At 36.2% G+C, this 21,512-nt stretch overlaps 1 protein-coding gene across 4 annotated transcripts in view; it reads left to right on the top strand.

Moving 5' to 3' along the window:
* ahi1 (Abelson helper integration site 1) overlaps nucleotides 1-21,512 on the top strand; it is a 99,041-nt gene that overhangs the window by 65,822 nt on the left and 11,707 nt on the right. For 2 of the 4 annotated variants that reach the window (XM_015347985.2, XM_015347991.2), the window contains exons 22-25: nucleotides 13,662-13,720; nucleotides 17,039-17,107; nucleotides 19,144-19,306; nucleotides 19,419-19,516. In XM_015347985.2, coding sequence (XP_015203471.2) covers nucleotides 13,662-13,720; nucleotides 17,039-17,107; nucleotides 19,144-19,306; nucleotides 19,419-19,516 — 389 coding nt within the window. Of the gene's footprint in view, nucleotides 1-10,624; nucleotides 10,756-13,438; nucleotides 13,472-13,661; nucleotides 13,721-17,038; nucleotides 17,108-19,143; nucleotides 19,307-19,418; nucleotides 19,517-21,512 lie in introns of those variants that run through there. The other 2 variants (XM_069178710.1, XM_069178709.1) reach the window with 2 other exon arrangements.

Here is a 21,512-nt window from a genome sequence, read left to right as displayed (position 1 = left end):
CACATTACATAACATAGAGAAATAGCCAGACCAGCTAGAGCTTGTGGTAAATGTACATCAGGAGAGGTTGATAGTGAAAGAACTGACCTAGTGCCCCATGCAGTGCTTCCCCCATCTTTTTAATATTTTCACCCAGTGTAAGTCTTCTTGATTCACATGTACAGTGAGCAATGAATACATTTGTGCAAATGAGTGTCAGCTGTTTTCTAGCTTGTTTGTCAATGATATTTAACAGATCGTTTCTTGTAGTGCATCAAAGTGGGCTGATTTCATTTGCTTAACCCAGTATTTCATGGAAAGGCTAATAGATGTTCAAAATGCTATGTTATGTCGATTCAGGAATGTTAAAATATTGTAACTCAAACTGAACAGATTAATTTGTTATTGTGTTCTTGCAAGTGGAATGGAAAAGTAGCTGCATGGTATTTGGATGAGGAATTCCTTGGACTCATAAGAACAGAACACCTTCTTGAGAAATTTAAACACCAAATAAATTATTGCAGATTATCATGGGTGGTTCTGGAATAAATCTGCAATTCCTAAAATATATTGAGGCAGATAAGAAGGAAGATGCAGGACTTTCAAATCTCATTAACCTGGGCAGCTGTGGCCTCTATATTGTACATAGAAGTCTTACATATGGCAAAAATACAAGCAGGAAGAGCTACAGTACATAGAACACTGTAACAGCTATTCCATGAGACATCAGCTAGATGCGACTACAGAGACTAAGATGACTACACTAAATTAACTAGAAGTATCATCTTTCCTCTTATATTTTGTCCTCAAAGACACAGATAGAAGATTTGATAGCATGTACGATAGCACTTGAGCTGTCGCTAACCATAATTCAGCTACAAGAAGAAATTTAAGTAAATTGTCAGATGAATTTGTCAGCCACCACATTCCACATCATAACCTTTGGCATATCAAGAAACAACTGACCTCTGTTATAAAACAAAGTTCCTTGCTTTGCTTTCTTTGCTGCAGTTTCAAAAAAAGCTGCTCAGAAGAAATCCCCTACTATATCCCAAGGTGAAGTATTTGGTTACACTTAGTCTCCTGTCACACATAATGTCAGAACAGGATGCCACATAAGTGTTTAAAACATTGCTCCACATTCTTCTCAATATTAAATTCTAATTTGGGCTAGAATGTTTCAGAGCTGCTGAGTTTTTGGTATATCCTTCAAGGGTAGAACTGAATTCAGGACATTCTGGGATTCCTTCAACTACCTTTTGTTGCCTTTACCTTTTGTGATTTAATACTAATTGAGAATTTAAAATGATTTTTTTTAACAATGTGCATGATTATTTTGTCTTCAGAAGGAAATCATACATGCATGACCAATCCAAAGAAACTCCTGCAATATATGCAGTAAAAGCAGCCATAACAAGGTACAGTAATTCTAAGAAAAATTAAATTGATAGTGTACAGACGTAGACAAAAAAGTATTAGTATAAATGTTGCAAGAAGATGATAAAATGGCTAAAAGGTCTGAAAAAAATGGTCATTACTCTCCTAAACCTAATTAAATACTTTTCAAAGAAAAGGCTCACAGATTTTTGTTTTAGTTATTCACCGTGATTTATTTTTACAAATTAAGCCCATGGTTGTATGTACTGTAAAACTGCTAGAGAGGATAAACGACTTGGTTAATATGCTTCAATATTACTATGCTTCAAATCAGGGAGGGTGACATTGTTTGAACAATAGCATAAGCCTTCTTGCCTTTCCTTTTTTATGTATGAAGACAGCATCTTTGTTTTGCTCTAATATTTACAGTATGTAAGGTAAAGTGGAGCAGTCAGTCAGGGCTAAGGACTTGTAACTCTAAGGTTGTAAAACACTTTGAGAGGAGTCCCCACAAAAGTTCTGTGTAAGTGTAAGGAATTATTATTATTATTATTATTATTATTATTATTATTATTATTATTATTATTATTATTATTATTATTATTATTATTATTATATAAGTTCTTATTAGAGGGTACGAGTCCTTCACTTCTTAAAAATTATTATTTAAAAAAAGCTTTATTAATATGACCATGCAGTGTTCGAATTAATACAGTTGTGAGAAAATGTTTGTGGACCCCTTGGAATTATGTGAATTTCTGCATGAATGGCTCCTAAAATGTGAGGTGATCTTTATCTAAGTCATAATAATTAATAAAGTCAGTCTTGTTAAGCAAACAACACACACAACATATTTTAATATCTTTATTGAACAAATGGTTTAAACAATCAAGGTAATTGATGGAAAAAGTATGTGAACCTATAGGACAGTGGTTCTCAAACTTTTTCAATGACGGAAACCCTTTTTCTGTCAAAGCTAATGCTGCAGATCCCCAGCAACCTTTTTTCTTACTTTTCAGGATTACCTATGGTGGTGTTCTGCAAAAAGAATTCTAGGACTGCTATTCAAAGGCAATTTAGACAATTATTAAGGAAAAAACTATTGATTGCTTTTGTTTTAATTGTAAGCATTGCATGAGCTGAGCCCATTGAGTTTATTTCAGTCATTTATGAATCACATGAGGTTAGCAGCCTTATCACCTTGCAACTCACAACTGGCAACCCACTGAAGCTAGGCGGGTGTGAGCCTGGTCAATACCTGGTTGGGAGACCTCCTGGGAAAACCTGTGGTTGCTGCTGGAAAGAGATGTTAGTGAGACCAGCGTGGGGTGCCCACCCTGCGGTCTTTGGGGGTCCTAATGCCCCAGTATAGTGGCAGGGACACTATACTGTAGTGGGCGCCATCTTTCGGATGAGACGCTAAACCGAGATCCTGACTATCAGTGGTCATCAAAGATCCACAGGCATTTCTCGAGAACAGTAGGGAGTTATCCCAATATCTTGGCCAAATTTCCCCCCTCAGCCCTTACTGTGGACTCCAAATTGTCCCCATGTATGATTGGCTTGTACTTGCCTTGCGATGGACTAGCGCCCCGTCTAGGGTATACCCTGCCTTGTGCTCGTTGCTTGCCAGGTAGGCTCTGGCTTCACCACGACTCACCAGGAAAAGCGGAAGTGAAAATGGATGGATTAATCACATGATAACTTGTTTACAAGTAGCACCCCTACAGTTCAGTGAAGTTTTATCACTGAAATACTTGTTGAGAATGAAAGAATCGAAGTTCTAACCACCAGTTCAACCAAGTTAGAAGAAATCCAGAAGGGTTTCCTTCTGGTTTGGAAAAAAAAACTTTTTTTACATTGTTAACAAAGGGAAAAAAACTAATAGATTTATAGAACCAGACGACACTTTCTGTGGTCTAACTGGGCACAAATAGGAAAAGTTGATAGCAAAATGACTAAGTAAAACACAGTGAGACAACAATACATGCGGTTTTTAAAAAAGAGTGCTAATAATTTTTAATTAAGATTTACTTCAAACCAGCAGAAACAGAACAATCACAAAGTGTGATGAGTGAGTTTGCCCCTTCTACAATTTTTTTTATATTTGGAGTTACTGTATGGCTGTGAGTTGCAGTCTCATGTTCGACTCTGAATCCAGTCTGTTGTGGTACTTTGTTTTTGTGGACACCTACGACGAAAATCCGGTTTCACACAGATAGGTGGTCACAAACAGGTGAAGAACAGAAAGAACTTTCTCTGATAGTACTGGATATTTGTTTTTGGTGCTGCACCAAAACTCTGCCAACTGCACTTCATTAAAAGCTCTAAGGAAGAGTTTGAAATCAGGTCAATGAACTTCAAATATGCTTGTGACATGAAGTCTCTTAAGTTTTTTATTGTTTTTCACATTTTTCTTTCTCTTTTTTTTTCTCTCGTGGTTGCAGTAATTTCTAAGCAATCCTTCTACCTAGTAACATGCTGTTTTCTCTCATTGCGAGAGATTTTGAGATTTGCCGGATAGCTAATGGCAAACATTTTTATTTCCAAACAAGATAGAAGAGCAGATGGAAGAGGAAATTTCATCCGACACCTTTGAGGTACCTTCTGGCTCTAGCAGCGTACAGAAAATTTACGTACAGAAATTTATTCAGCGCGTGAATTTCAAGATGACGTTTCAGAAGATATGCCTAATTTTTCTGACTTCTTGGAGCCATGCAAAGCCATGGTAACTCACATTTTTTTTATTGATAGCAAATTTTTATTTTTCTAGTTGCCTATGCGAGAACTCACAGAACCCCAAGGGTTCTGCGGGACAGAGTTTGAGAACCACTGCTCTAGGATACTGACATCTTGAAAAGATTGTAATTGGAGCCAGGTGTTCCAATCAATTCAGGTGTGGGTTTGCCCTGCCCTGCTGTGTAAAAATGCACACAATTCTGGTTTCCTGCTCTTCACAACAGAATTCTGTTGAAGTTTTATATGGCCCGATCAAAAGAGATTTCAGAGGACCTCAGAAGAACTGTTGGTGAAGCTCATAAGACTGGAAAGGGTTACAAAAGGATTTCTGAAGGGTTTCTCAAGTTGGCTAAAGACCACCTGGATGTTCCACAGCACTACTGAAACAGTGTTCTGTGGACAGATGAGACAAAAGTTTTGGAGTAAACAAAACACTGCATACCAACACCAAAACCTCATCCCAACTGTGAAGCATGGTGGAGGGAGTATAATGGTGTGGGGCTGCTTTGTTGCTTCAGGGTCTGGACGGCATGCAATCATTGAGAAACCAATGAATTCCAAGTTGAATCAGGAAATTCTACGGCAGAATGTCAGGGTGTCTGATCTAAAACTCAAACCAGTGCTACGTGGAAAGTTGTTAACATGTGATTATGTTTTTTTTTGTCTTCTGTCCTACTTAAATTTGTACTGGATTTGTTGAATGTATGTCTCATCTATGTTCTTTGCTACTGTATACTGAAAGCAAATTCCACCTATTTTTGTGTGGCAATAAAGGATAATGAAGAGGTTGGGTCATGCAACATGACAATGATCCAAAACACAGGAGTAAATCGACAACAGAGTGACTGGGTCAAAAAACCTCCTAACCGCTGCGCAGGTCTGATCAGCAGCTACAGAAAGCGTTTGGTTGAGGTTATTGCCAATAAAGGAGGTTCCACTAGTTACTATATATAAGGGTTCACATACTTTTTCCATCAATGACCTTGATTGTTTAAACCATTTCTTCAATAAAGATATGGCAATGTAAAATGTTGTGCGTGTTGTTTGTTAAATAAGACTGTCTTCATTTATTATTGACTTAGATCAGATCACATTTTAGGAGCCATTCATGCAGAAATCCATATAATTCCTAAGGGTTCACAAACTTTTTCTCACAACTGTATGTTTATCGAAGACAGTGATGGTGGGGGTGGGGGGGAGGGGGACGTAGTAAAATGTCCTACTAAGTAAAGAGTAAAGAGAATTTGTTATTAGTTGACTAATCTTGTTAAATGAAAGCTAATTGTATTCTTAGTACAGTTTTAGATTATTGCCTGATCTGATATTATTTACCAGTGATAATAAAGCTGAACAACTGACTGAGCTGAACCATGAGTTAATTTGGTAAACAGAAATTGAAAAGGTACAAGGGTGTGGTTGACATGTGGTGCTTTGGAAAAAAAACGGAAAAGTTCTGGAAAATTATTCTTAATAGAGAGTGAGAACATTGATTGCCCCTCTCTCTGCTTCCTTATGAAGAACAGGCATCTCATCCAGGAGGAGAACAATTGTGTTCGGTTCCGCCCTGCGCTGTATTCTTCTGGGATAGGCTCCAGCTTGCCATGATCCTGGCTTTCTGATCATGGATGTTTGATAATATTTAATGATGTCATGCTTTTTCTAAAAGGTCAGATCACTTTCACAACTTTAGCTTAAACAAAAGCTAAAAGGGAAAGCTTGTAGTTTTTGGTTTTGTAAAAAAAAATGTTCTATGTTTTGATTAATCCGTTTCACGGTACTGCCCCTGGGATAATTTCCCTCTCCTGACAAACGCTGCATACTCAACACTGAAAGTAGGCCGGGCCATGAGATAATGGTCATTGTGGCTGGTTAGTCTTTGTGAAATAAAGTTGAGGTATCTACTTTTCAGAAGCTTGCGTGGGTTTTCAGGAACTCAAAGCCTTCACTTGTTCAAGTGACAGAGAGTTTTACGTCCGTGCCCTTAATTTGAGATTTTAGTCAGCAAGCAAATGTACTTTGGTTTAAGTCAGCAAGTATAGGTATTGAGCAGGGCTGATGAGAAATAAGTCAAGTTAAAGGCAATGGCTACATATTTACTTAACTCAGTACTTTTTGCATTGCAAATTATGCAGGCTTAGCTACTGAGTATAGACACTCACCATAGAGTGCCTGCCAGACACTTTATTAATCTTTAACCATTACAACTTATACTTTTGTTTTATCACAGGTTAAAGCTGATGGAGAAAATGATGTCTGAAGACATTAACTCTTGCATACAGTAAACGCATATTACAGAGCATTTTACATAGAAATAGTTTGCTTTTTCAGTATGTTTTATCTCATTTAGAATCTGTTGTACTTGTTTGGTTTGTTTGTTTTTTCATTTGACTTCCATGTTTTTCCTGCCAGGAAGGAATCTAGATGTAAGCAAGTTAAATGAGTTCCACAAAGTCACGAATTGTCTCTGATGATAGATGAACTGGTTTTCAAAGATGAAGGAGGCTGGTGCACATGCCTCAGTTCAGCACATTTCACTATGCTGCAGCCTCCTCGTTCTCTACAAGCAAAAAAAAACTTTTTATCAATGGTTGGTTTCCTGTTGAGCAATCACAATGAGCTTTCCAAACAAGTTCTTCTTTTTTTACCGCTGTTACTGAGTCAAGAGCTCAGGTCCTGCTTACCATGAATTTATAAGAAGCTTAAATATACTACTTGTTTATTTTTATTTTTATGAGTCAAGCTATTCTGTGACACAAAGAAATTGGTGAAAATGCATATAGGCTATATATTGGAAATAAATGAAGAATTAGATTTTTCTGTTTTTTTTTCTTTATCTCCTTTGATATCAATGCAGCATATATTCTGTAAACTGAAACTCAATTTCTTTCATTTTCTGTTTGCATTTGTTTTATATTTTCAGGTCTTCCATCATTTCAATTTTAAAAATGTAGTTTTATCTGACCAGTGTTTGTTGTTTCTAATTAGCACAAGACATACTGTAGGTTTTAGTCAATGCAGGTAACTTACAATTTATTTATCATGAAAAGTTGAATGGCCTGTTTTCTAAACACTTATGTTTCCAAGGACTCCGTTCTCCTGGAGACAAACTACAGTTTCATAAAGAAGTGAAATGCTCTTCTCATTTTCTGAAGCAGCTCAAATACCTGTCTTTATCTTATCTGCACAGATTTGACCTACATGTTTTGCACCTGTCTTGTCAGAAAGGTATCAGTAAACATTTATGGCTTACCTGATCACCTGATATCCCCATTGTGTACAATACAGCACACGTTGCAGTCTTTCTTCTATGAAAGGTCTAAGCTGGGCCTGTCCAGTCTGGAGTACATGGATGCCATATCATGTGGACTTTTCTCAGCTTTTCTCATTAAGAGTGAACAACTGCTGAAGACTTAATAGATTACATTGTCGATTGGCGGGTTGTATGAAATTAAATATGAATGTATGAAGGAATCTTCAAAGACCAGAGAATTCTATTTAAAATGTATAACTTTATAAATTAATACTTTTTCTTTATTCTTATCTTCAAGGATTAAATTATCTTTAAAAGTCATACAGAATGGGTTTAAAACCAAATACATTCCATTTCTAGTGTGAGATGACGTGTAGTCTTAGAACTGATGAACTGTAGTCCTAGGTGAAGTATTTTTAATGTGTGTTTTGTGCATTTTATAATTTTGTATGTTATTGTTTTTCCTTGCATATAATCACGTCTTTTTATTATCATATGAGCCCATGTACATGTAGCTGCATATAAGACTTATATATTTGTCTGCGTATAAGACTAATATAAAGACGAATATATTTTCAGTACATTTCTTCCCTGAAGGAAATTTACAACCATATAATTTAGGGGTGCGCCGATCGAATAGCCGCCAATTGAAATCGGCCAATTTTCACTATGTGTTCTCTAAATCGACCGATCTCAAAAAATGATTTTGCAATGACCAAATTTCTGACGTTACCAGGACATAGCAACATGTCCTTGCCGGTCTCTCAGTTTTACCACACTTCTACAAAAGACGAAAAATTAGCAGTTTGCAATATATGTGCAAAAGAAGTCGCTCGTGGTGACATTCAACACCAAAAATAATACGCAGAGTATGAAAAATTAGCATATGCAAAGGCTGTGGCAACTAGAAAGCCGACTCTTGCTCAACCATCAACACTTAAATGGCAACACTTAAAAAAATCGAAACTTATAGTAGGAATAGCAAGAAAACCGAAAGTACTACGGGCAGGATCTTTGCAGGCAAAGTATGAGGAAATTCTAACTGAAGATAAAAGCAGTGGTTAGGACAGGAACAAGTCAATAGCATCGGAGATTAATCTCTACCTCGGTGAACAACTCATCCCAAGAAGTGCAGTCCCAATGGCTTTCTAGAAGAGCAATAAAAAACATTTCCCTGCTTTGGCAGAAGCAGCTCGGGTCTACCTTTGCTGTTCTTGTACGAGTGTGGACAGCGTGATCTATTCAGTACAGCAGCGCCCATTTGGTATGAGAAGCGGAACAGATTATCTTCAAAACATGCAGAGATGTTCATATTCATAAACAAGCATCTGCCCTCGATGATAAGTAAACAATAGGCTTAGTAGCTACAGAGCATTTAACAAATAACAATGAAAATTATTCTTTGCAATAATTTATTCAACAAAAAACTCAGAAATGCAATTGTGTGCTATGGAAAAAATAAGTACACCCCCTAGCTTCAATAGCTGGTGTTGCCCCCTTTGGCAGAAATCATTTCTTATAGGCATTTCTTGTAATAGTCTATCAGTCGCCTACATCGTCTTGGAGAAATTTCTGCCCACTCCTCCTTACAGAACTCCTTCAACTGTGTGATGTTGGATGGCTTTCTTGCATGTACTGCCCACTTCAAATCCCCCCACAGCATTTCTATGGGGTTTAAGATCTGGGTTTGACTTGGCCATTCCATAGCCCTCCATTTCTTCTTTTTGAGCCTTTCTTTTGGGGATTTGCTTGAGTGTCTTGGGTCATTGTCTTGTTGCAAGGTCCAGTTATGGTTCAGTTTCAGCATTCTGACAGATGGCCTCACATTCTCCTCAAGTACTCTCTGGTACAATGTGGAATTCCTGGCAAGGCCCTGAGGCAGAAAAGCAGCCCAAAACTATAATGCTTCCACCACCATGCTTAACAGTTGGTATGAGAATCGTTTGGTCAAAGGCAGTTTTTGGTTTTCGCCAAACATGATGTCTACCTTTGTCTCATCTGTCCAGTGCACATTGTTACAATAGTCCTGATCTTCACCTAGGTGTTGTCTGGCAAACTTCAGTCATGCATCTACAGTATATTCTTTTTTGAGAGCAGAGGCTTCTTCCTTCCTGACCTTGCATGTAGGGCAAAGTTGTGCAGCCTCTTTCGAATGGTTGACTCATGCACTTTGACATTGACTGCGGCAAGACTTGCCTGTAAATCCCTTGATGCTATCCTGGGGTTCTTGGAGACTTTCTGCTGCATCTTTGCAGCACCACAGGTTTCTGATTTTTATAGAAGGCAGTGTCCTCCAAGTTACTCTCTAATGATGTTCTAATCATTTGCACCTGTTTTGGTGCACCTGATTCTAATTTTAGGCATTTAATCCAATGATAAAGATAGGGGTGTACTTTTTGAACACAATTAAATCACATTTCTGTTGATTTAAATAGTACAAATTAGTGCAAAATGTAATTTCTTAATGTTATTTTTTAAAATTAGATGACCTTTATCAGTATTATTGAAATTACGGTCAAATATCCTTTTTGTCCAGAAATGTAAAAAAAAAAAAGTCAAACCTTTTCATGGGGTGTACTTACTTTTTCACACCACTGTATGTATAAAAGTTTTTTGTACATGTTTTATTAGTAATGTCTTTATTTTACTTTAAGTGATTATTTTAGTAAGAAGTGTTTATCTTATGGTAATTGAACAAGAAGCACACTACATTTCATTTTGTTAAGAAAAAATAAATAACCCCTGTAGTCTATAGTTTATTTTAAATAGACAAAATAACAAGGGTAACACTTTACCATGTGACATGAGGCTTCTACATGGCTGGTAAAGTAGGAGCTTGATGTAATGATTTTTAAAAGAAAAAAACAGTATTGGCCGATTCTAAAGGCATGGAATCGGTATCGGCCCTAAAAAGCCTGTTTGGGGGGTCCCTAATAAAATTTATTTAGGATGCTGTTTAAGATGCACTTTGGGTAAGTTACAAGCAAAAAAAAACAATTAATGGATGCCTTCAAAGTTATAATGTTGTCATTGCAAGACTTCAAAATAAACTTTAACCCTGGAATATTTGCTTTGTTTCGTAAAGTCTTTTAAAGTCTGCATTTACATTTTGTGCAAACTCAGATGGAATTAATCTTTTAAGAGACGCTTCATGATAGTGTCTGATTAATAAATGTCAGACTCAATTAAGTTGTAGTTTCGGACACAGTGAAGTTTGACATTTTATTTAAGTATGTGAAACAACAGAATTTCCACTGTGTCTGTACCCTGTTCTACCAGACAATTACAGAATAGAATCCTGCCCATCCTGCATAAAGTGTGTGAGTACTGTGCACTTGGCATGCCTCATGATTGTAAAGTTACCTCAACTCAGGCCTTTTTTTAATGTGCTGTAGGAAAGAGACCTCATGTCAGCATGCTGATGCAGCTACCCACCTGAACTACTCATGCAAGCATGATTGTTGTTGCATGTGCTTGTTGTGCATTGCTTAAAGCAACAGGAGCCCTGGGAGATTTGTCTGGCTTCAGAAATGTACTGGCAGTGGTAGATAAAGATGTCTTTGGTAGTATAATATTAGTAATTGGCAAATTGCACCAATATAAATAAACTTGACCACCGAAGTTGATTACATTATCAGATATCATAGCCTAATAAATTCTCAAAGAATCAAAGAATGTAGCAACAACAGGTCAGTTTTACTTATCAGTGCAATGTATTAACCACGTTGAGCGTGTCTCTGTTGACATTTTGTCTTTCATTTTATTAGAAATGAAAGAACACACCAGATTGTAAATGTTTTTCAATAAAAAAGTGCATTTTCCACCAAGAGATCATGCACTTAAATTGTCCCAAATGTTGATGGTGGAATTGATGAGCCAGTCCAAGTGAAACTTTTTTAACGTGTGTCAACGTTTCGCAGTTTCAAAGAATAAGACCCTGATTAAGAGGTGATAATGATCATCTGAATTTCACAGATTCAAATTTTGAGAAAACTAAGCATTCTCTCTCTGCTGATACTGCAGTGATCTAATGAGTTATTTAGTATCTATATTGTAATGGTTCTAGAGCCAGTTCAAACCAAATATCAGGGATGTCCAAAAAGGATATGAATAATCCTGTATTAAAGATGTAATTCCGCAGCTCAGGTAGTCCACGTTTTTTGGATGATAAGATGTAGTTCACTTCACTGATTTTGCCAGACACTTAGAAATGGGAGTCACTGATAAGTGGCACTTTTTCTGTTAACATTATGCTCAGGTTCATTTTCACCTGTGTTCCATCTGCACAGCAATTAAATCAGTTTAGGACACACTAATGCACAGTGCACACAATCCTCAATCCACTGGCACAGTGGGAGTGACAGCCATTTCAGAGCTGAAAACATGCTGCTTGATTGAACCTTCTTTGCTGAAAAGGGCTGCACTGTTCAAATTCTTTTACTACTTAAGTGCCATGAGTTTACCATGCATGTGGCGTTGTGCATCTTCTTATTGCTTTTGGGATTTGAGTGTGCCTGTTCTGAGCAAGCATGTGCCCTTCATGATTCAGTTTGTATGCTACTGTACATCACATTCTAACAACAGCAACAGATTAATAAGAATTTGTTAAACTGCGTGTGAATTCAGTTGTGAATACAACTGTGCCTGAGTTGTATTTAAACAGTGACTTCCAATTAGGGTTTTGTGTCAGGATATACTGTACACTAAATCAGTTTATATGGTAACTGAGCTGCCCAAAAAGACAGAGTTTGTTATGGATGTTTTTTGAACATATATTCACACCTATTGCATTGCATGATATGAAAATGTTACTGGTTTTGCAAGCTGCACAGTGTAATGGTGTTCATGCTTGTGGTTTCACATTGCCATTTTTATGTGCATTTAAAATGTATGAAGATATAGAACAATAGAAACTCGAGCATTGTGTTATGTGCAAAATAACTTTTGACAAGAAACATGAAACTTTGCCGAGATTTCATGTAATTTGATTTGTTCTAGAACACCAAACAATTCCTGTCTCACTAATCACTTAAGCCACTTAAAACATATTAAACTTTTAAGTACATACAGTATACATTCTGCATTTTCTCCCAAATAATATGACTCTAGATAAAGATAAAGTAAGTGATAAAGATTTTAGATAACAAAATAAAGACAGATGATAATGTATTATTCCATGTAAAGAAACCTCATTACTCAGGGTTGATCCTGAATATTTGTGATTTACAAAATTAACAGCAAAACTAGTTTTGCCTCCTGTTATTCACTGCAAAAGGTCATTTTGTCAGTTTAGAACAGAATGCCCAGCATTGTAGTTACAGTTTTCATTTAACATAAGAAGGGCAAAGGGTGAGAAGGTGATTGGCAGTAGCATGTAAGCAGATAACACATGTGCAAAAAGAATTGTCACCTACAGTAGAACTTGCTGCTTATATTTAGCTGTCTTGAAGCATTACATTTAAGCCAACTATGTCACACCTGTTTTCAGCTGTACACATTCATTGACAGACAGTGTGTATTTATGTAAGTATGCTATTATACAACTAAGGTAAAGGAACTTAGTAAGGAACTAAAAAAACTTTTTTTTTAGTGTTTACAAAAGAGAGGATCACATTGTGTTAAACTATTTTATTTTCATTTCAGTTCTTTTTTTTCATCAGAGTCAGCAGGATTATTTGCACTGTTTACATATCATGCCACCAATGGCATTAAGAATATTTAATTGATGTGCTTTATAAGAACATGAAACTGCACCTTATTTTTTGCTAATACGTGGTTTTCCAAAGATTTTCCAAAGAAACATTATAGCTGTTCCAAACAGGTAACTTATGAAATCTGAGTGTTTCAGGTTCTACGGCATAATATCCTTTGAAGCTCATTGATAATGTAGTTTTCAGTGTTTTCTACAAGTCAGTTTGTAGTACATTATGTGATTCCTTTCCAGGAAGATGTTGTGGTAAGTTTAACACTGCACTAGAATATATTATTATTTCCATGTGTTCAGCTGTATGATAAATTTATCATTTGACAGGTATTTTTTTAAGCAATTTAGTTCAGTCTCATGTAATTTAATTTTCAGTCTTTTCCCTGCAGCATTTGCCAGGCATATAATCAAGACATGGAATGACTGGCAATGTATTTTATTTAAGCTCTCAAACCAGTTCAGCTGTTTCAACAAACATTAAGATATATGATGTGAGTCATTGCAAAGACGGTGCTTCCTAGTGTTCAGCCGTGTGAATGTTTGCTTCCCGTGCGGGACATGAGAGATGTCTTCAGGCTCAGCTCTTACAGATGTCTGTCATTGTTTTTGCAGGAGGTTTCAGTACTGTGGGACGACACTTGAGCCATGCGCCATCTCTTAGGCTGCAAACGGTAAGAACCTTTCCTTCAAAAGAGCACCTCAGTCACAACGAATCCAGTACTAGCTCCTGGCATTAAGTTGTCTTGGTTTGAAAATCGCATTCCCATTATATGTATCCCATTATAAGTTATATTATATTATACTGTATATGTACCTCCCATTCCTTGGAACATACATCACATACAAAATCAAATGGTTGAAATGTTTAATTAATCTTGAAAATATATATTTATTTTAATTAACATGGATCCAATAATTGTATTATATTGTTTTGGAAACCATCTACATATCCTTGTTTTGGAAACTAGCGACAACCGTACTTTAGCATTGCAGTGAACTCAGCAGATTTTTGCTACTGTCAAATCAAGTCAGTCTTTTTAAAACATGATGCAACTCATGTTGTATGACTAAGTTCATAGAGTGACATGATTGAAATCGTTGTGTAGTGCAGTGTGTTAGGTTTCTCACTTACGCTGTTTGCCCTTAGCATCTTTTCATTATCTCTCTGTGATCCACTTCTGCTGAGTGACCAGATGTTTTTTAAATGTTTTCTAAGGGTATAGACTAGATCAAATTATGATGAAAATTACCTTAAAAGCTCAAAAGTTCTAAGCAGAAAAATGTAATATTAATGTTATTTTTATTTTCTAAGTTTACAGGTGTCCATAAACTTTCTTTTCCCTTTAACAACCTGTCTTTCATTCACATGCAACTTGCTTCTTATTGGCTTGAATTTACCATTAACATGATAAATCCAAATAGTATATTTTTTTCTGAATGTGAAATTATTCAAAGTGGACATCAAGATTAACATCAATGTGAACAAATAAGACTAGAGATTATTCAGTCTTTTTATTTTAATTGCCGAGAATCAATGCTTCAGAAAATAGCTTCAGGGGCAAAGTAATTTAAAAGGAATAAAGTCTAAATAACCCCCCAAAAAATGACAAGAATCAATGGACAGAAAAGAACATCCTATATATCTTTATGTTTAGCCATCCAAACAATGGTTTCAAGTTGAAGCTCTGTGCACTATTGTAATTATCATAAATATATCAGTTGACATTTTTTTAAATACTACTCTTTTTTTACACTAGATCATCTGTATTGGAAATAATCTGCCTCGGGAGAAAATGTCTGGCATGCAGAGTCTTAATATTAGCATAAACCACATTGCCCAAATGTAAAACGCACTTATAATCGAACATCATTTTATTCAGGGAGGGGGGGTAGCTACAAATACTGTAGGTGCCTTTGTCCTTTTGTCAAAGATACTGTGTTTTTATTGGGATCAATCTTAAGCAGGTGTCTAATTTATTTTTGTTTCTACCTACTGTAATACAGTAGGTACTTTCCTTGTCACCTCACTTCCTCTTTCCACTGTTTGTTTAATTTGTTCTCTTGGAAATAGCACCAAGTTACTTTTGTCAGGGAGACTTTTCAGAGGTTTATTAGTTTTTGTTTCTTGAATAGCTTTCATGAAGAACAGCTTATAAAGAGTCAGTAACTGCAGTTTTAAATCACCTTTTTTTCCATCTCCAACTAAAACTGTACCATTTCAGTGATAGCAAAGCAATTTTCAGTGTACAGTATTTAAGGCATTTATCCTCTTTGTCCTCAGATGGACTTCTGATATTCATATCTTCACAATATGTAATCCCTTATTTGCCTTTGATGTTTAAAATATTTTCAGGAGCAAAACCACATGATAAAATTTGAAATGGGAACATTTATGCAACATTCCTAGATTTTTGTGTGGCTGGTATTTATTAAGCTCATATGGAAAGAAAACTGTCTTGTTCTCATTTTCTCAGTTCAAAATCAAAAGAAATCGACCAAATCTATTTGAGAAAATTGAGGTTGTTTTTAGAAAATACTCTGTATCAAGAAATCACACTACAAACGTATGCCCAGCTTCCTAACATTAATGTGTGACTCACTAGAGTCACTGCTCTTGGTCTGGTGATTGAGAAACTTTGAATCCATTGTCAAATACAGTGAAAGATCTATTGTGTTCTTTTGTTTTTATTAAATAATAAGTATTTACTGTGTATGCACCTGTGTAGGTGTGTCTTGGTTTATAATCTAGATTTTGCTGTTTTCTGAAAAATTCTCAACCATATTCACTGTTGAGCAATGTAGCCTACTATCTCCTGTGTGTCTAAATCTCACTAGCCTTGACTGAAAGTTTTCTTTGTGATATTTAGTCACATGGTTAGAAGTAATAAAGTGAATCAAATAATTAGACTAATTAAGCACTTAAAAGTTTAAATGTAGATCCATCCATATTCTAATTACAGGGTTTCAGAGGAGCCAGGCAAGTAGTGGGTAGAAATAAGGACACACTGTAGATGGGACTCCAATCCATCACAGGGTGGGCACACTCTCACACCAGGGCCAGTCTTCACAGAAGCCAGTTAAACTACCAGTTTGTCTGTGGGCTGTGGGAGGAACAAGAGCACTCATCAGAAACTCACATGAACATGGGGAGTACATACAGTACACACTCCACACAGATAGTACCCCTAGTGGGGAATTGAACCCTGGACCCCATCACTGCAAGGCAGCAATGCAGTCACCATGTCACTCACATATTTTAATGTCATTTTATACAATTAACTGTCAAATCTATGTATATTTTATGATTGTGATAAAATCTATACTAATCTTCAGGTGATCTACATAAGATTGTATCTGTTTTTTAGTTTGATGACTGGAATTTGGTTTGTATATGGTATTATGTAAATTTATTGGAACCCTTCATGAGAAAAGGTAAAATTTACCAGTTAATTACATTCACCTTGCATGGAAGTAATATGGAACTAACAACCTAGTGTAAGGTTGTGTGTGAGGCTGTCTCGTTGAATCAAGAACTTGTGTGTTACTAGTATCCTTCCTAATTAAATGTAATGCTTTAGTACATGGATTGGTTGGTATTTCCATCCATGTTGTTGTAGGCCAACACCAGTCTCTTAAGTATTTTCTAAAAATATAAAATTGTTTTTCCCTATGTTTTGTGTGAAGTCCATCCATCTATTTATTTATTTTCTAACCATATTATCTGGGGATGGGGGAAGCCGGAGATGCATAAGATGCCAAGATGGATGAGCCCTTGATGGGACGCCAACCTAGTAAAGGGACATCTCATATAAAAAAGGAATATTTGACAGTCATCTGGGTTTTCATGTCCAATGATTTTTGTTTTGTTTATCTAATGAATCCTAGCTACAGAACGTTTGAGGTGTTCCAAGAAGTTACTGAACGTAACTCAGGCACCTAATCTGTTTTGTGTTTTACATGTTTAAAAGGTTCCCTTTTTTCTTCTTCAGAGTTTTGCTGATCCCACAACTTCATTTCTTAGAGTAGAAGCTGATTCCTTTGTACCAGTTCAACAGACAGTAAGTTTATGTGAATTCTGTCTTTTTACTTTATAAAATTATTTGCCACTTAACCCAGCTCTACTGAGTTATTGCAATATTTGAAACACCTCCTTTGTGTATACTGATTATGTATAACTTGCCAGCAGAATTGATGTTTTAGATTGTATTTTTCATTCAGGTGAGGTTTAAAATCTCACGTTAAGAAGACAAAGACTTAACTGTATGTCCCTGTGTATTTATTTTTATGTTTATCCTATCATAACAAAATACATTTACGGATTGTCATTAGTAACCAGAGCCTTGCTACATTTCTAAAAAGTGTAAAATACCTGTTGTTTTAAGACCTCGCAGAAAAGATAGAAGAAGGCTCTGCTTGTTGGGATTTTTGTAAAAACTGTGAAACACTGTGACTCAGATTTTCCACCATTGGTTACAGGATTTGTCATGGAGGCGTTAAAGCAAATTGCAATAGCAAAACAAAAATTAAAACTAAAGGACATTGCTGTCCTTGTTTCAGTTTGTGAATGGTCAATTCAAACATTTAGCAGTGATCTGATACAGTATAAAAATATTCTTTGTGTAATCATTGTTAATAAATAATAGAGTTTGCAATATTGACACACATTCTATTCATTCAAGATTTACTGTCATTATTTTGTTACACAATTGTTAATACCATAGGAAACCATAACAGCTACCGTCAAGCAAACATTAGTGATTTCATTAAATATAAACCCTTTATTTTATTTAGTTGTGTCTGTCTCAGACATTTAGCTTATTGTAACCAGTAACTGCAGTTCAGAAATATTGATTAATCATTTGGAAGAGTGTTGCTGATTTTGTGTCTTGAAAGCATTCCCTTGATTTTAATCTGGTATTTTGATAGGATGTTATCTAATGATAAGAGTGGCTAAACCATTTAGCAGAAAGGATAATGAACATGGGAGATTTTATGACAAAACTGGAGTTTGTGTCCCTTGTTACTTTTAAGGAATTACCTTAAAGTGTATAAACAGTGCTTTCATTAAAAACAAGTTTGAATACTGTAGTAATGGGTATAGTTAATGGAACTAAATGTTTCTCTTATTAACATATTAGAGCTCTAGTAATTTCTCTAGGTCTTTGCCCACCATATTAGCAGTTACAAACTACTGTGAGGCAAGAACAGAAGAGTGTAACACTATGTGCTGTGGCACCAAATACACTGTGTTTGTATTGTGGCTATAAATATAGTTGTAATAGTATAATTTGTGTAATATCTACTTGACCATTAATGTATTCCACATAACAAGTAATTAAAAAAACTACTGTGCCTATTTTTTTAGATTGAGTACCTTAGACTGGCAGATTCTGTCCTCTTTTTTGACATTTTAAAAGTGGTGACTGTGGTTTCTATTCCTGTTAGTCATCTTCTGTTTGCTGCAGTGACAAATCAATATGGACAATCCCCAAGGAAGTGATTGGAAATTGGAAAAAATTAACAATGATCTGATTTAACTTTTTTAAAATAAATTTGCAAAGTAACTGATTTCAAAACATTTTGAATTTAAAAAGGTGAATAAAAAAAAACTTTGAACTTCAGAAATGTTTTAACAAATTTTAAGCCTTCATCAGAAACCAGTGGCAGAAAAATGTGCTTCACATTGCTTGTAAAGAGTTAAGTTTTTTATTAGATTGACAACAAAGCATGTGGTACAGGAGTTGGTGTCACAGTTCTTAGAATGTATGTGCTTAAAGCTTTTTAATCTTCCTTTCGAAAATTTAATCATTTACTGAATGCGTAGCAGCTGCCTGAAAACTAATCTTAGCACAATTCAAGTTTTTTTTTTCTTTTTTCTTAAACATTTCTGCAGTGCCACAAGTCCTTTATCTCACTGCTCCTGATGTCTTCCCACCACCTTGAATCCCTTTCAGAAAACCCTAGACAGCCTCAACTCTTACCAGAGCAGCAGCTTTGGTTTCTGCTGCTGTACTGCAGGAGGAAGTGAATGTTAAGTGTTTCTCTCTGTGGCACAGGTCTGATAAAGCTGTGGTGCTCTTATCTTCCCCCTTAGGTTGTGTCCCTCTATGACTACACAGCGAATCGATCAGATGAGCTAACCATACATCGTGGTGACATTATCCAAGTGTTGTACAAAGATAATGAGAACTGGTGGTTTGGCCGCCTGGCAAATGGACAACAGGGCTACTTCCCGGCTAATTATGTGGCAGATGAAAGTAAGCTGTTTTTGTTATGTTTTTTTTTTCCTTTTAAGCTTAACGAGAACAAGCTCTGCTGACACAGTGGTTTTGGGTCATGTGTTCAAACGCATCTGTGTTTCCACTGCAGGAGGTTTTGAAGAGGAGCTACGCCACACACTAGAACCAAATCCTGTTCTGTCTGACCAGCAGAACGAGACAGCTGACAGATCGCCAACCCCAGCTAAGGTAAATGATGAGGAAAGGGTAAATGATTTAAAAAATGCTCAAGTGCTGTGACCTGCTTGGATCTTTATGGTCTTCACCTGGAGTGAAAATGTTTGCAAATTCATATGTGAATCATTATTATTGCAGTTCCAAAAGGAGCTCAAATGAGAAATGTGAATCGCTGAACGGGTGGAGCTGCATACACCACGAATGAATCTGACAGTTATTGTAGATGGAAGAATCATGAAAGTAGATGATGGAGTATTAAGTTCAGTAGTCAGATGGAATTTCATACGTCATGAGTACAGTACCTTGTTTTGCATCATGTCATGTTTCCCCAAGCAGGCTGCCCTTATGAAGTAGTGTGCTGTCAACCATGAGCAGGTGTGTTGTGGAATTTATGGAAGAGTCACACCCATGAAAAATGATTAAATTAAATGTGTAAGTGTAACAGTGGTGGGATCTGATAGGAGCGTTCTGGTCATGGCGGTACCATTGTTTGTTCATAGAATAGAGTTTGGATTACCCAATCCTAACACCTGTCCAACTTCCTCACTGCAGCTAATCATTTCTAATCTATGTTGAATTTATCTTATATTTAACACCAGACCTTATGTGTTACTAAGACCACACAAAGTGCATAGCACCAGCCTGTAGAAACATTAGAGGTAATTCAGTGAACAAATATGACCCACTAAACCTTTCTTACAAGATTAGAATCCTAAATAGATGTATGGGGAAAACAGTAGTCTTAAAACATTCTGTGCTTTTTGGTTTGATAATGTAAGTGTTAGCAACTCAAGATTAAAGCAGTGTGTTTTGTTTTATATGTGTTAAGTCATATCAAAAGACAAGTTCTTTACTTCTAAAGATTATATTAATTGTGATTTTATATCTACATGATAATTTTATAGGTTGAAATAAAATATTTTTAAAGTCTGATTTAAGTAGCCAATTATCTTTATTTATTTAGACCTACTTTTGGTTCATCAAGTTTATAGTGGCACATTTTTTATAAACCATCTAAAAACTATGCAAGCACAAACTGATACTAAAATGTGATCTTAAAAACCGCATTATCTTCCATTTCACATTTTTACTCTTAAAAACCATGCTGGGAAAGTTTTCAGGGTAGAGACATTACCATCATTGATTTTTAAAACAAAATTAAAACTTCATAGAGGGAATTTAGTTTTACACAGAGTGGAGAAAGAATCCAGTACAAACTTAATATACTCATATCAAGACTTAAATAACACCCTTATTTTGGATAAACAATATATACCCCTCTCCAGAAAATAATTGTAATACAAAGGGTGCAGGCCTGACTTTGCCGCACAAGAAGGCTTAGCTGAACTCTTCTCTGTGATGATTAATTGAACTAATAATTAATTATAATTGCTTACACTTATATAGCGCTTTTCTGGACACTCCACTCAAAGCGCTTTACAGGTAATGGAGACTCCCCTCCACCACCACCAATGTGCAGCATCCACCTGGATGATGCGACGGCAGCCATAGTGCGCCAGAACGCTCACCACACATCAGTGGGGAGGAGAGCAGAGTAATGAAGCCAATTCATAGAGGGGGATTGTTAGGAGGCCATGATTGATAAAGGCCGATAGGTAATTTGGCCAGGACGCCGGGGTTACACCCCTACTCTTTTCGAGAAACGCCCTGGGAGTTTTAATGACCACAGAGAGTCAGGACCTCGGTTTTACGTCTCATCCGAAGGACGGCGCCTGTTTACAGTATATTGTCCCCGTCACTACACTGGGGCATTAGGACCCACATGAGCCGCAGGGTGAGCGCCCCCTGCTGGCCCCACTAACACCTCTTCCAGCAGCAACCTTAGTTTAGGTTAGAACTAGGGGTTATGCCATCAAGGAATATGTTTTGGTTTGTGTAAGATAAAATTAATTATAGTAAGAGTTGTTTTGCAGTTGTTTCGGATTGTGAAATAGGACTTGAACGTTTTTGTTTTCATATTTTTTTTTAGATATATGCTAATTAGGCA

Source organism: Lepisosteus oculatus, chromosome 2, assembly GCF_040954835.1.
Source record: "Lepisosteus oculatus isolate fLepOcu1 chromosome 2, fLepOcu1.hap2, whole genome shotgun sequence".
Taxonomy (NCBI): Eukaryota; Metazoa; Chordata; class Actinopteri; order Semionotiformes; family Lepisosteidae; genus Lepisosteus; species Lepisosteus oculatus.
The sequence above is the reverse complement of the archived record's forward strand: the minus strand, read 5'-3'. Positions and strand labels throughout refer to the sequence as shown.